This window comes from Fukomys damarensis, unplaced genomic scaffold (assembly GCF_012274545.1).
Source record: "Fukomys damarensis isolate Sample0158 unplaced genomic scaffold, DMR_v1.0_HiC HiC_scaffold_38, whole genome shotgun sequence".
Lineage (NCBI taxonomy): Eukaryota > Metazoa > Chordata > Mammalia > Rodentia > Bathyergidae > Fukomys > Fukomys damarensis.
In genome coordinates, this window is record NW_022900950.1 from 54,299,149 (window position 1) to 54,312,293 (window position 13,145).

The 13,145-nt window shown below is 35.1% G+C and overlaps 1 protein-coding gene across 1 annotated transcript in view; it reads left to right on the forward strand.

Annotated features, from left to right (window-relative positions):
* Vwa8 (von Willebrand factor A domain containing 8) overlaps positions 1 to 13,145 on the forward strand; it is a 381,153-nt gene that overhangs the window by 134,326 nt on the left and 233,682 nt on the right. Inside the window, exons 17-19 of the mRNA XM_010637116.1 lie at positions 4,527 to 4,695; positions 6,854 to 6,931; positions 12,636 to 12,751. Of these exons, the coding sequence (XP_010635418.1) occupies positions 4,527 to 4,695; positions 6,854 to 6,931; positions 12,636 to 12,751 (363 nt within the window). The remainder of the gene's footprint in view (positions 1 to 4,526; positions 4,696 to 6,853; positions 6,932 to 12,635; positions 12,752 to 13,145) is intronic.

Genomic DNA, 13,145 nt, shown 5'->3' on the forward strand with positions numbered 1-13,145 from the left:
GAGACAGGGACTCACTATGTAGTTGAGATTGATCTGGAACTCACTATGTAGCCCAGTCTGGTCTTGAACTCACAGCGATCCTCCTGCCTCAGCCTCCCGAGTGCTGGGATTACAGGCATGCGCCACCACACCCGGCTCTGAGCACAACTTTTGATAAATTAGATTCTCTCTGGACCCTTTTGCCTTTATTCTTCCTATGTTTAAAGACAGGATCTGAGCGTTCTCTCCTATCTTCCCAGAAGTCTTAGCATCTCTTTTCCTACAAATTAGATCAGGCAAATTTGTAACAAAATTCAAGATAGATCCAAGATTTTATGCCTCAAAATAAAAAGCCTTAAGGAAATTTTGATTTTGAAAATATCCTGAACGTTTTTATCATAAAGGAATAGTTTGTACCTTTGAAGGGTATAGTTATTATTGTATGTTTCAAGTTTTTCATTTTAATACAGAAACTGCATCTTGTCTCAGAAATCCATTTTGACTAGCTTTTGGGTGGGAAAACATTTCAGTTTTTATCATTTACTTTAGTTTGCCAGTTATGTCCAAGGTATTCAAAAAGTTTTGTATGGAATGATTATTAAAAACAACAATATAAATTTATTTAGTATCTGCTTTCTTCCAAGTATTACACTACATCATGTATTGTATGATGACACATTAGGAATGTGCTCATGCAATTTTCTTAATTGCAGAGAAGGACAGGAGGTTTGTGTATAGGTTTACAGTTGGAACATGAGTATTATAGTGTGGAAGCTAATTTCTAAGTCAAACCTTATTCGAGCCTATGATTGACACCATTATAGAAACCTTATATATCATTATTTACCACACAAATTCAACGAAAATGAACTACTGGAGTTCATTGAAATCTTTTTTAATTAAAAGTTTTGTTGAGATATAATTGACATGTGGTAACCTGAATGTTTTGAATGTACAGTTGAACAATTTTTGACATGTACAGAACTGTGCAATCTCTGGGTTTTGAATTGGAACATTAGTATCATACCTAATTAGTATCAAAGCTAATTTCAAAGTCCTGTTCTAGCTCATGGTTGATGTCATTATAGAAACCTATACTATCCTTTTCTATACTATCCTTAATAAACAAATTCAACAAAAAATGAATTACTGGAGCCTATTGAAGTCTTTTTAATTTTTTTAATTTTAATTTTAATGTTTTGGTACTGGGGATTGAACTCTGGTCTTTGCGCTTCCAAGGCAGGCCACCAAACCGCTGAGCTAAATTCCCAGCCTGAAGTCTTTTTTAATTAAAGAAAAAATAGGAGAAAATGAAAAAATGGAAATAAAGTATTTGTAAATGGAGAGGGGAGGAAGGGGTGAAGGGAGGGCAGGGACAAGGGGAAAAAATGAGAACCAAGACCTGTCATGTAAAGGTACAAGATCCCAATAATGAATGTAACTGTACTGTATACCTAAAATGTACCAATAAACTCAATGAGGAGGGAAAAAAAGCTTTGTTAAGCTATACTTGACATATAGTACACTAAATAGTGCATATTTTCTTATACTTATGTGCCTTTTTTTTTAGCCTTGGCATTTATTACACACTAGTTTGTCAAATCACCCTAAAATATGAAGCAGATCTTTTGCTCTCTTTCAGATTTGAGGAACCTCAAATCAGGAAATAACTTTCTATATGACCTATTTGTATGTAAGGAAGCTTTTGGGAAGAACCTAGAAAACAAAAAGGTCCTTCTCATCCTGTTATTCATTAGTTTGGTGGCTGTTTTTAACTTCAGTGCACACTTCTCTGCCCAGCACATCAACTTCTCGGAAACTGCCCCCTCACTTCAATTTTGGCCCACTCACTCAAATACCTTGTGAAAACTAACACTAAAGAGCAAGTTATAGACTATGTATGTCCTGTGCAATGACCATCATCTTATTTAAAGTCAAACTATCTAACTTGCTCTCATTTTAGTTACTCTTCTAGTCTTAAATTACAGCTCAGCTGTGGTACCTGCTTCCTGATCTCTTAAAGATATAAATTGGACTTCCCCTTTTGGCTTGCTTGTTAGATTTTGTTTATTCCTTGATTTACTATTCCTTACTATCGTAAGGAGAATCTACATCTGCTGCTTTAATTTTGTACAGCCAAACCAGGCTTTGTCTCTCACCCTTCTGTCCTAATTAGGAGTTGGAAGGATCAAGGATGAATCTAACATCTGTTGTTAGGCCTTTGTGGCCAAGTTGCCTGTATTGTAGCAAACCACTTAGGCAAAATGGAAAAAAGAATAACCTGCCTCTTTAGCTAGGATAACAACCTAGGATTTCTCATGCCCCATATCTGTTATATGACTGTCTAATTGCTAGCAATCCTGAGTGACCATTCTATCCTCAGGACTTCTGGCATTGTCTGTTTTTATTATCCTTCCCTGTTTTCCCGAAACAACGTTTTAGAACAGATCGTTTCCCCAGCCTTGGTAGAACATCTGTAAATAACTTTTTTTAAAAAAAAACAGAGAATTGAAATAATATCTGGTAGTTTTCATCAATTCATCCAGCTCTTTCATGTGACTATTAATAAAATTGCTTTTCCCTGCCTTACATATGCCTTCTAAAATTACAGATCATGAGGTTGGAGGTGCAAGTCAATCTGCCCACTGTTGATGCAACTTTCTCTTATGTAAACTCTTCAAAGTACTAATCTGATTGTTTCTATATGTGTTCTACCTTTTGATATTTTAACTGTCTGATCACTTAGCTCTTAGATTCTAGTGTAATAATAATGCCAGTTGTATTTTTGTTTTTCTGAAAATTAGGACAAATACTTGAGTTTCAACCCTCTTTTTCTTAGCAAGAACTATGTTATCCTCTAAAAGCATATTTTTGTTGGGTTTTTGTTTTTAGAGTAGCATTGATTAAGAATTGACTATCACTTGTCTGATTAGATAATAATAAGAGATTTCTAAATCAATCCAGGAACAACTCAAGTTATTTCACTAACCATGGGAAGTTTTAACTTTTTCTTTTGTGTATCCTAGAATATTTACGTGCTTTCCCCTATTTCCTAGCAAAGATCTGCTAAAAAAGAGATCATTTAAAAATTTGTAAAAGCTGGGTGTGGTGGCACACATCTGTAATCCCAGCACTCAAGAGGCTGAGGCAGGAGGATCACTGTGAGTTTGAGACTAGCCTGGGCTGCATAGTGAGTTCCAGGTCAGTCTGAACTACATAGTGAGAACCTGTCTCAAAACTCGCCCCCCAATTGTAACATTTCTATAGCAATGACGAGAGTGAATTATATAAAGGTTTGATTTTCTTTACCTTTTTAAGATCTAAGGTTTTGTTTTTGCTGATCTAAAGTTTAAATTGAACCTGTTTTCTTTTTTTCTTTTTTGGTACTAGGGATCAAACTCGGGACCTTGTGAGGAAGGTGGTGGCACTAAATCCCTAGCCCCTAAAATTTTCATATTTTAAAAATTTTTTGGAGATATCTCAAAGAACTAGTATTAGAGATGCCATTTGACCCAGCCATCCCTCTGCTGGGTATCTTTCCAAAATAATTAAAAGAATCATACCACAGTGATATATGTGCAGCCATGTTTATAGTGGCAAAGTTTATAATAGCTAAAACTTGGAAATAGCCCAATTGCCCATCAGTTGGATACTGGATAAAGAAGATGTGGTTTTTCTATAAAATGGAGTACTAAAGAATGAGAAACTAGAGTCATTCATAGAAAAATGGATGCATATTGAGGGCACACTTTTAAGTGAAATAAATAAGACACATATGTAAATACCGAATAGTTTATCTGGTGTGAAAAACTAAAAGTGTAAATAAGATCCAACTGGTATAATTGACAATGTGAAATAGGAAGAAAGGGGCTAAAGGTATATGGGGAAGTGGGAAGGGTAGGGGAAAGGAAATAAGGGAAAAGAAAAAATGAGAAAATGAAAAAAAGGAAACAAAGTTTTTGTAAATAGGGAAGGGTGGAGGGGGTGAAAGGAGGGCAGGGGTAAGGGGAAAATGAGAACCAAGACTTGTTATGTAAAGGTACAGGATCCCAATGATGAATGTAACTGTACTGTATTCCTAAAATGTACCAATAAACTCAATGAGGGGAAAAAAGTTTTTCCACCATGAATCACACATCTTTGTGTTTCAAGGACTGGTACAGAGTCATTGCAAGACAGGAGATTTTGAGGGATTTTCAGTAAGTAAGAGAAGACCTATGTTATTAATCGGAAGTGATTGGGATTTTATTTCAAGGGACTTTGGAGAAAATTTACTGCAAGCATAACAGCATATCAAAGCATTGGTTTGTGTAAGGGATGGAGTTTCATAAGTAGTTATTGTACAGATTTTATTAGTAGCAATTGTTTCATTTCTATTAATATTAGAGCCTTGGCCTGTCCTGACTTTTTTCCTCAAAGGTCATTCTTTGGATGATAACTCTGACATTATTAATAGAATGATAAGCCTATCGATGCCTGGGTTTCAGCTAGTGTGACTTAATTTCTGATGTGAAAGGTTATATGTTCTTATTTTTCTTCCCTTTTAGATCCATTTTTCCTATCCACTCCTCCTTCAGAATCATTGCCTTGGCAGAGCCCCCTGTTATTGGAAGCACAGCACAGCAGTGGCTGGGACCAGAATTCTTAACCATGTTCTTTTTCCATTACATGAAACCACTTGTGAAAAGTGAAGAAATCCAAGTGATTAAAGAAATGGTAAGAGAGACTAGCTCTAGCCTAGTGTCTATAGCTGTTCTCTTTTTAAGGCATAGTAATACATGCTGGAACAGAATTGTATCTCTTTTTATTTTTGTCTCATTTAGTCCCCAATTTTTTCATATAGTAATATGTCAAATTTTAATATTGTCAGAATGCAGATTTCTGAGCTCCATTGCTTTTGAGTCAAGAGATTTGAAATATACACAACAGTTTGCATTTCTGACCAGTTCTTAGCTGATGTTGATACTGCTTGTTTAGGGACCACACTTTGAGAACCACAGGTGCAGGCTACTTCTTCCCTACCCTCATGTGGAGGAGATTTTATGTCTTTTTCCTTTTTTATTCAGTCAGGGGTGATTATTTTTAAAGTTCCTACTGTGAAGATAGGCCAGATATATTTTCATTCTCTGATGTTACAAAAAATAATAAATAGTCCCAGACCCCCTAGAACTGTAATAAATCTTATAATCACCTACTCAGTCATGTCATTGCTTCTGGTGTGTATATGATTCATTATTTCAATGTCTGCCTTAATCATATATTGTGTTTAGCACTTTTGGAGTTCTAGTACTATGGTATTCAATATAATAGCACTATTCATGTTTCTCAAGGAAAAATTGGAAACCAAGTCTTTGTAAATAGGAAAGGGTAAAGGGGTGAAGGGAGGGCAGGTGAATGGGGAAAAAATAAGAACCAAGATACAGCATATAAAGGTACAAGATCCCTATGATGAATGTAACTGTATTGTATACCTAAAATTTAACAATAAACTAGTGAAAAACAACTCAGTTTCTCTGTCACATTTTAAGTGCTCCATAGCTACTTGGGGGACTATGGCTACTGTATTAGCACTGATAAAGAAAATTTCCATCATTTTAGAAAGTTCTATTGGATTGTGCTATTCTAGATCTCTAATAATTAGCTAAATATATGTGTGTGTGTGTGTGTGTGTGTGTGTGTGTGTGTGTATGCACTCATTCCCTTGGAAATATCAGAATGAACTGATTAATTTTAAGTGTTATGAGTATGATTGTGAATAAGGGCACATGCTTTAAAGTTCAACAACTTGGCTCTAAATGTCAAATCCATTCCTTATTAGCTTCCATATCTTGGGTAAATTACTCAATTAATTATAGTTTATTGGAAAATGGGGGAAAACTATTTCTTATGTCACAAAATGGATTTAAAGAATAAATGTATGGAATAGAATTTATATTTTAAAAAATTTCAATTACTTAAATGACCAATGTCAATATGTGTATATGTGTGTGTGTGTGTGTGTGTGTGTGTGTATTTATTTTTGATACTGAGAATTGAACTTGGAACCTTAGTATATTTTTTAAATGATCACATTATGCCAGTCATTGTTTTAACATCTTTTCTAATCATTTTAAATTTTTATTGCTTAAATAAAATTTATTGCTTGTAGTTTAATTAAATTAAATATTTAATTATATTAAAATTTAGTATAGTTAAAAGCAATCAATGTCTGCTGTTTGGGCAACTGCTGTTAAGAATTTGTTGATGACCGTGATCCTTAAAAACGTGTTTTACAAATCCTTGAGAAAAGGCAACACTTCGAGCATCCATTGTTTATGTAAGAGTACTTTACATCAGTAATTTCCTGATAGCAGATGTGTATGTATATGTTATCTACTAAAAGGAATGTGCCTTCATTAATAAAATGCCTAATTCTGCAGCCTGCCTGACAAGCACAAGATGCTGGGTTCGATCCCTGGTACAAAAACAATAACAACAACAAAAAAAAACCCACAAGAAAATGCATAAATTAGAGCTTAAAAAAATAACGTTGATCCTAAGAAAACAGTAAATAAGAAGATTTTCATGAGTATACTACTGTATATACCAGTTTTTAATTGAGTTATAGGCTCAATTCAGTTTTATGTTGGTGATTGAATTATATATGGAGAAAAGTGACTTGGTTTTATTTTCCTGATTCAAGAGAAAGCAGAGGATTAAATGTTTCCTGAAAGTTGAATAAGAAATTTTATGAGTTGAACACGTTACCAGTAATCAGGGACTTTCTAAAAATGCAATTCTAATATTATTTGCTAAGTAATCATTTCTGATTGATCGATTGATAAAATATCTGAATTTATTCTTTCTGTTTTTCTTCAATTCTCTCATAAAATAGGTCCCAAATATACCTCAAGAAGCTTTGCACAAATTGTTGTCATTTACACACAAACTCAGAGAAACCCAGGATCCAACGGTAAGCCTGGGCTTTTCCCATAGGATTTTTCAGTTGGTGACATAGAGCTACTTTTTAAAATCTGTGTGTTGTTGTTGTTGTTTGTTTGTTTGTTTTTGATACCAGGAATCAAACTCTGGGACCTTGCACTTGGGAGGCAGGCAGTGGAACTGCAGAGCTAAATCCCCAGCCCTAAAAATCTGTGTTTCTTAAGCTGGGATTTTTATCTGTTTTGCTATACTTTGTCCTATATTGATGTTTAAATCTAGTTTCAGTGATTTTAACGTTTCTTTCATCTCAAAGACGTAGTGTCATAAACAACAACTTTTCACTCAGGGGAATTCTCCTGGCTCCTTGGGCCTCTACTCCATCTCCTTCATCTACTTCACTGAGCAGTGTCATTTGTTTTTATGTTTAATGCCATAAAACTTGTGTCTTATTCTTCAGCTTCTGATTTCTCTTTTCTGACTGTTTGTATTTCCATCCCAGGATGGAATGTTGGAAAGTTGAGTAACTGTCACTAATTCTGTGAGTTGCTGTTCTCACTTGTAAAATAGGAGCATTACCATCTTTCTCATAAGAAGGTTGCAATGATTAAACATAAAAATGTATGTAAAGAATCTTCTCCTTAGTAGCTGCTTAATGAATATCAATTTCTCTTTTCAACTGCATGCTTTAAATTTGACATATCTTTTATAACTAAACTACCTTTCCCCTTTGTATCCTCTTTGTTTCTGATTTAATTTCCTGATTTTGTTAATTATCTACTGTTTCCCAAATTAGAAACCTTGCAATCATTGTTGATTTCTTGATTTCCTGTTGTCTTCATTTAATCTGAAAGTAAATCTCACCAATTTAGCATAGTGATGTGGCATCTGTTCTCTTAGCTATTGTCAATAATTATCTTATTACTCAATTTCATAATCTTCTGGGATATTGTTATTTTTTTCTCATTGAGTTTATTGATACATTTTAGGTATACAGTATAGTTACATTCATCACTGGGATCTTGTACCTTTACACGACAGGTCTTGGTTCTCATTTCTTCCCCTTACCCCTGCCCTCCCTTCACCCGCTCCTCCCTTCCCTATTTACAAAAACTTTATTTCCATTTTTTCATATTATCATATTTTTTTTCTTTTCCCTTATTTCCTTTCCCCTACCCTTCCCACTTCCCCTATATCTTTAGCCCTTTTCTTCGTATTTCATATTGTCAATTATACCATTAGGATCTTATGTACAATTATAGTTTTTCACACCAGAGAAACTATTTGGTATTTACACATTTGTGGCTTATTTATTTCACTTAGTATATCCTTAGTATGCCTCCATTTTCCTATGAATGACTCTAATTTCTCATTCTTTATGGCTGAGCAGTATTCCATTTTATAGAAAAAACATCTTCTTTTGATTTTTGGTGGATGCCAGCATTTCTTGACTTGTAGCCTCTTCATATAAATACTACCACCATCTTTCCATTACCTCTCTTGTATTTATATCAGATCTCCCTCTGTTCTCCCTTACTGTGATACATATCACTCGCGCAAATAATCCGGAATAATATTCTTTAAAATCCTTTACTTAATCTCATTTGTAAAGATAAATTTGCCATGGGGGGGAAACATTTACAGGTTCTAGAAATTATGATATACATGTCTTTGTGGCAGAAGGAGTCGGGAGAACCTTGGGGCCACTCTTACCTGCTACAGGTCTCCTTTAGTTACCTCTGAGACCTCATCTCCAATTGTTTGCCCCCTATCTCCTTCTTTTCAGCTTTTTTCTTTGCTGAACGTCATCTCCAGCTTCTTTCCCCTGTTCTCACTTTTTTCAGGTCCTTTTCTCTTTGATGATCATACTAGTGCCTACCTTAGGGCTGTTGCCACGCGGGGATTCTCTTCATAGACCACTTTTCCTAGATAACTGCATGTTTCTTCCCTTGCCCTTTCAGGTTTGCTCAAGTGTCGCCTTTTTTGGCAGGGCTTTCCTGAAGTATTGCATTTGATAGCTTTCCTCCTGATTTCTTTCCTATCTTTCTGATGACCTTGGAGTTCATCCTAGGACTTATGATTTTTGGACACAATGGTCATGTTTCATTCTTTTTTTGTTGTCTGCTTGTCCTCACACGAATTTTAGATCTGTGGTGTCAGGGTTTTTGCCTATTTAAGGAATTCTCAGAATCTGAAACTTGGCTAGAAACACAGTAGGTACTCAACAGGTATCTGTTAAGGGCATGAATTAGTCTTCCATATTGTCCTTGGAGTGATCTTTTTCAATCCATATCCTGGCTTCCTCCATTTCTTTAAAACAGTTAAGGAAGTCCTCTCTTTGTCTGTAGACTGGACAGCCTGCTAAATATACCTGCTAAGTTCCTTCTGACTTTAAGCTGCCTTTCCTGACTTGTCTCCTGCAGCCTTTCTTTTTTTTTTTTTTTTTTTTTTTTTTTTTGTACCAGGGATTGGACTCTGGTCCTTGTGTTTACAAGGCAGGCCACCGAACTGCTGAGCTAAATCCCCGGCCCCCTGCAGCCTCTCTTGACAGACCCTCAGCTCTACCTGCATTTGGCTTCCTTCTCTTTATTAGCTACCCAAATGTTTCTCCTTGTCCACTTGTCCCTCAAATTCCCTGTTATGTCAGGATTTTTTTAGCTTCCTTAGGAAGAAGTAATCTTTATTTCTTATCTGCTTTCAGATACCTGTGTGCTTCTGATACTGATCCATTGAAGTTGTGTTAATTTATTTTATGTCCGTAATTAGTATTTGAACTCCATGAGTTGGTGTCTTAATCATTCTTTTATCAGTGTTTCCTTAGCACATAGTAGACACTGACATCTTGGCTGAATGAATGGATTAATTACTAATTTAAATATCAGCTCATCCCTAAAAATTACATTTTTGTAAAAGAAATAGTCCTTTAAGAGGAATAAATATGTTTTATAATTTCTCATGAGCTCCTTTATATTTTAAAAATGAAGTTCTAATATGAAAAAAATCTTTTGAGGTATACTTTAAAACTACATAACCACAGTAACTAAGGGAATGGGCTCCATATTACCATCTTCTGTTCTGCAACATAAAACTGTAGTTAGAATCCTGATACTATAGATGTTAAGTGCACTAGAAATTTTGAAATTAAAGGAAACTCAATTTTTAATTGATGAGAGAAATTACCAAACTCTTTATTCACTGCATATAGCTTAGTTCCATTATTTCTTAACAGTGAATATTATCGCAAAGCATTTTAGTGTTTACAATGGAGAATTACCGTTCTTCAAATTCATAAGAAATCTTCACTGATCGCTAGAATGAATATGAAGCCTGAATTGAGTGTCGTGATCAGAATAAGATTTCAGTCTTGTGCTTTGCAAAATTACCTTGGGGAATTTTTGTCATGATACCCCTCTCCTTGGAGTCATTTGTCAAATATTTTCATCATTAAAATACGAATTTTTCATGGTCCAGATATTAAGGGTGGGGGTTTCTGAGTCATCTCTAACCTCTAATACATTCAACCATACTGGCACAACTATATCCTCACTTCCTCCTTGCATACAGGCAGTTGGCAACCCTTTGGAGACATTTGTTGTATCTTTTCTGTCCATTCTAGTTACCCTAATCTTACTGTGGGCCTTTATCTTTTTATAGACAGATTAATGAAGTAGCCGTCTGTTTCCTGTCTCAGTTCACTCTTTCTTTCAACTACTTTACATACTGCTGCTGATTTTATTTTGGAAATAGGCCAGTAATAATCTGATCCTAAAATCATGTTACTACTTTGCATAGAGTGTCTTGCCTTAAGGAGTGAAGTCAGACTCCTTTCCTGTGCAGATCTTTGTTATTTCACACTTGATCTTAGGCAACAGACCTAGAAGCGATAGATTTTTGTCCTTTCAGAGCAAGCTTTCCGTCAGGGCCCACTAGTAAAGTCGGGCTGATAGCCTCACATTCTACATCTATTTATGATCTTTTTACTTTCCTGCCTTTGCTCATAGCGTCTCTCCTGCCCACTTGAGGATTTTATGCCACTGTAGCAGTTGTCAACTGTTCCATTTACTTTAACATTGTTATATGCTATTTTAAATTGTAATTTATGGTTTCTTATATTTAAATATTATCTCTATGTCTAGAATGCTAATTTTCTGAAAACAAGGATGAACCAAATATGTGCTGATAAAAGACTTCTCTGAAACTGAAAATTTTTTTTTCTTTTGGTACCAGGAATCAGACTTGGGACCTTGTGCTTATGAGGCAGGCGGAAGAACCACTGAGCTAAATCCCTGGCCCTGAAAATATTTTTTAACAAAAATAAAAATGTACCTAGATAGTTGTCATGCTCTCCACTTATTCCCCAAAGCATTGTTTAATCCATGATGAAGCTGAAGTATAATAGTCTTAACAGCAGACCAATATCTCACGGAGCTGCCAAATACTGTATGTGAGGAAGGAAACATCAATTCATTTTTCTTCTTTGAAATGTATGGACATTACCTTAGATGAAACTTTCAAATAAGCAAATGTACAGTGTATCTTTTGTCTTTTCCCCTCATACAGTTTAAGCCTTTGGTTAATGTCATGGAATTTCCTTCCCCAGCTCCACAGGCTCTCAGTGTCTCTTTGCCACCTTTGTTACCTCTATAACATTGTACCCTGGCCTCCCCTGCGGTATCTCCCAATGGTCTGTTTTTTTCAAAAGTACTTTCCACTGTTTTTATTTAATGAAAGCCACTGTTTGCTAACACTGTCGACTTGAGTTTTGAATTAGAGTAGTAATAACCTGATTCATTAAAATTATATTAATGTCTCATCGCTTACCTGGGTTTGATTGTTTTATTGTGAAGAAACTGTTTTAATAATCTCTACCATGTTTAGCTCCCTATATTTTTCTGATTTATGCTAAATACTTTAGAATTATTTTCTTATATAATCCTCATTAACCACCTTAAAGGTGAGGGCATTATTATTGCCATTTTAAAGATGTGGAAAATGAGGCTTGGAGAGGTTAAGAAATTTCTCAAGACCACACAACTAATAAGTAAGAATCAACTTGTTCAACTTTAAAGCCTATAAACATTATATAAGCATTCAAGTTAGCAAATGTTTATCGAGTACTTACCATGTTATGGGTTCTATATAAACATGTCTTTTAGTGGAATTGGGAGAAGTATAAAAATGCAAAATAAAATTATTCTGACAGTGCAGGGAAAAGATTCCAAATAACAAGCTGCCACTCAAGTGACAAACTTGTTGACACCTCTGATTAACAGCTTAAATTGTCCACAGCTCTTTTCTCTATTTCAGAAACCACAGATTTGCTTAAAGCTCTTGTTAAGAATGTCTAAACAAAACAGCTTTATAGAAGCAGGAAAAAAAAAAAAAAGAGAGAACGGTCAACTGTATGTAAGAGTTATTTGTTGACAGATGTGACCAGTGTCACATAACATCCTTCCCCATCCAACCTCCTCTACCCGTAAATGTGTATATAGCACATGGCATGATTAAAATATTTTAATTGATAAATATTTTGGTAAATGTTTTGAAAAACTATCTTCAAGGATAATTTTAAGTGCAAATTGTTTTGTTTATTTTTATTTGTACTCATTAACAGCATGTATTTATTTTAAGTTTGGCCTTGTCCTTCAGAAATAATGAATTCTGCTATGGTGCCCATCTGAAGGGACTATAAAAAGATGAAGTAAAACTCTTAACAGGCTGTCTTTGTCTTTTGATAGGCACAGTCCTTGGCAGCAACTCTTTCTACCCGACAACTGTTACGGATTTCTCGTCGGCTGTCACAGTATCCTAATGAAAATCTTCACCGTGCTGTTACTAAAGCGTGTCTTTCCAGGTAACCATATTCTCCTTTCTTACTCAGTTCAAATTTCTGGGTCTTTTCTAAAACAATAACGTAAGTTTAATTGGTATTCACAGGTCTTCCAAAGTTTGGTCTGAATATACAGCTATTTCAGCCTTGTCCTCTGTTATTAGATCTGACATAGATATTACCTTATTCAGATGAAAAAATAATTTTAAGGCTGGAGGTATAGCTCAGTGTTAGAGTGAGGGCTGAGCACGTGGGAGGCCCTGAGTTCAATCCTCACCATCAAAAAATAAAATAAAATGAAGTAATAATAATTAAAAACTTTGAGAAGTACTTTATAGGACCGGGGATTTAGCTCAGTGGTTCAGTGGCCTGCCTTGCAAGCACAAGGACCCGAGTTCAATCCCCAGTACCAAAAAAA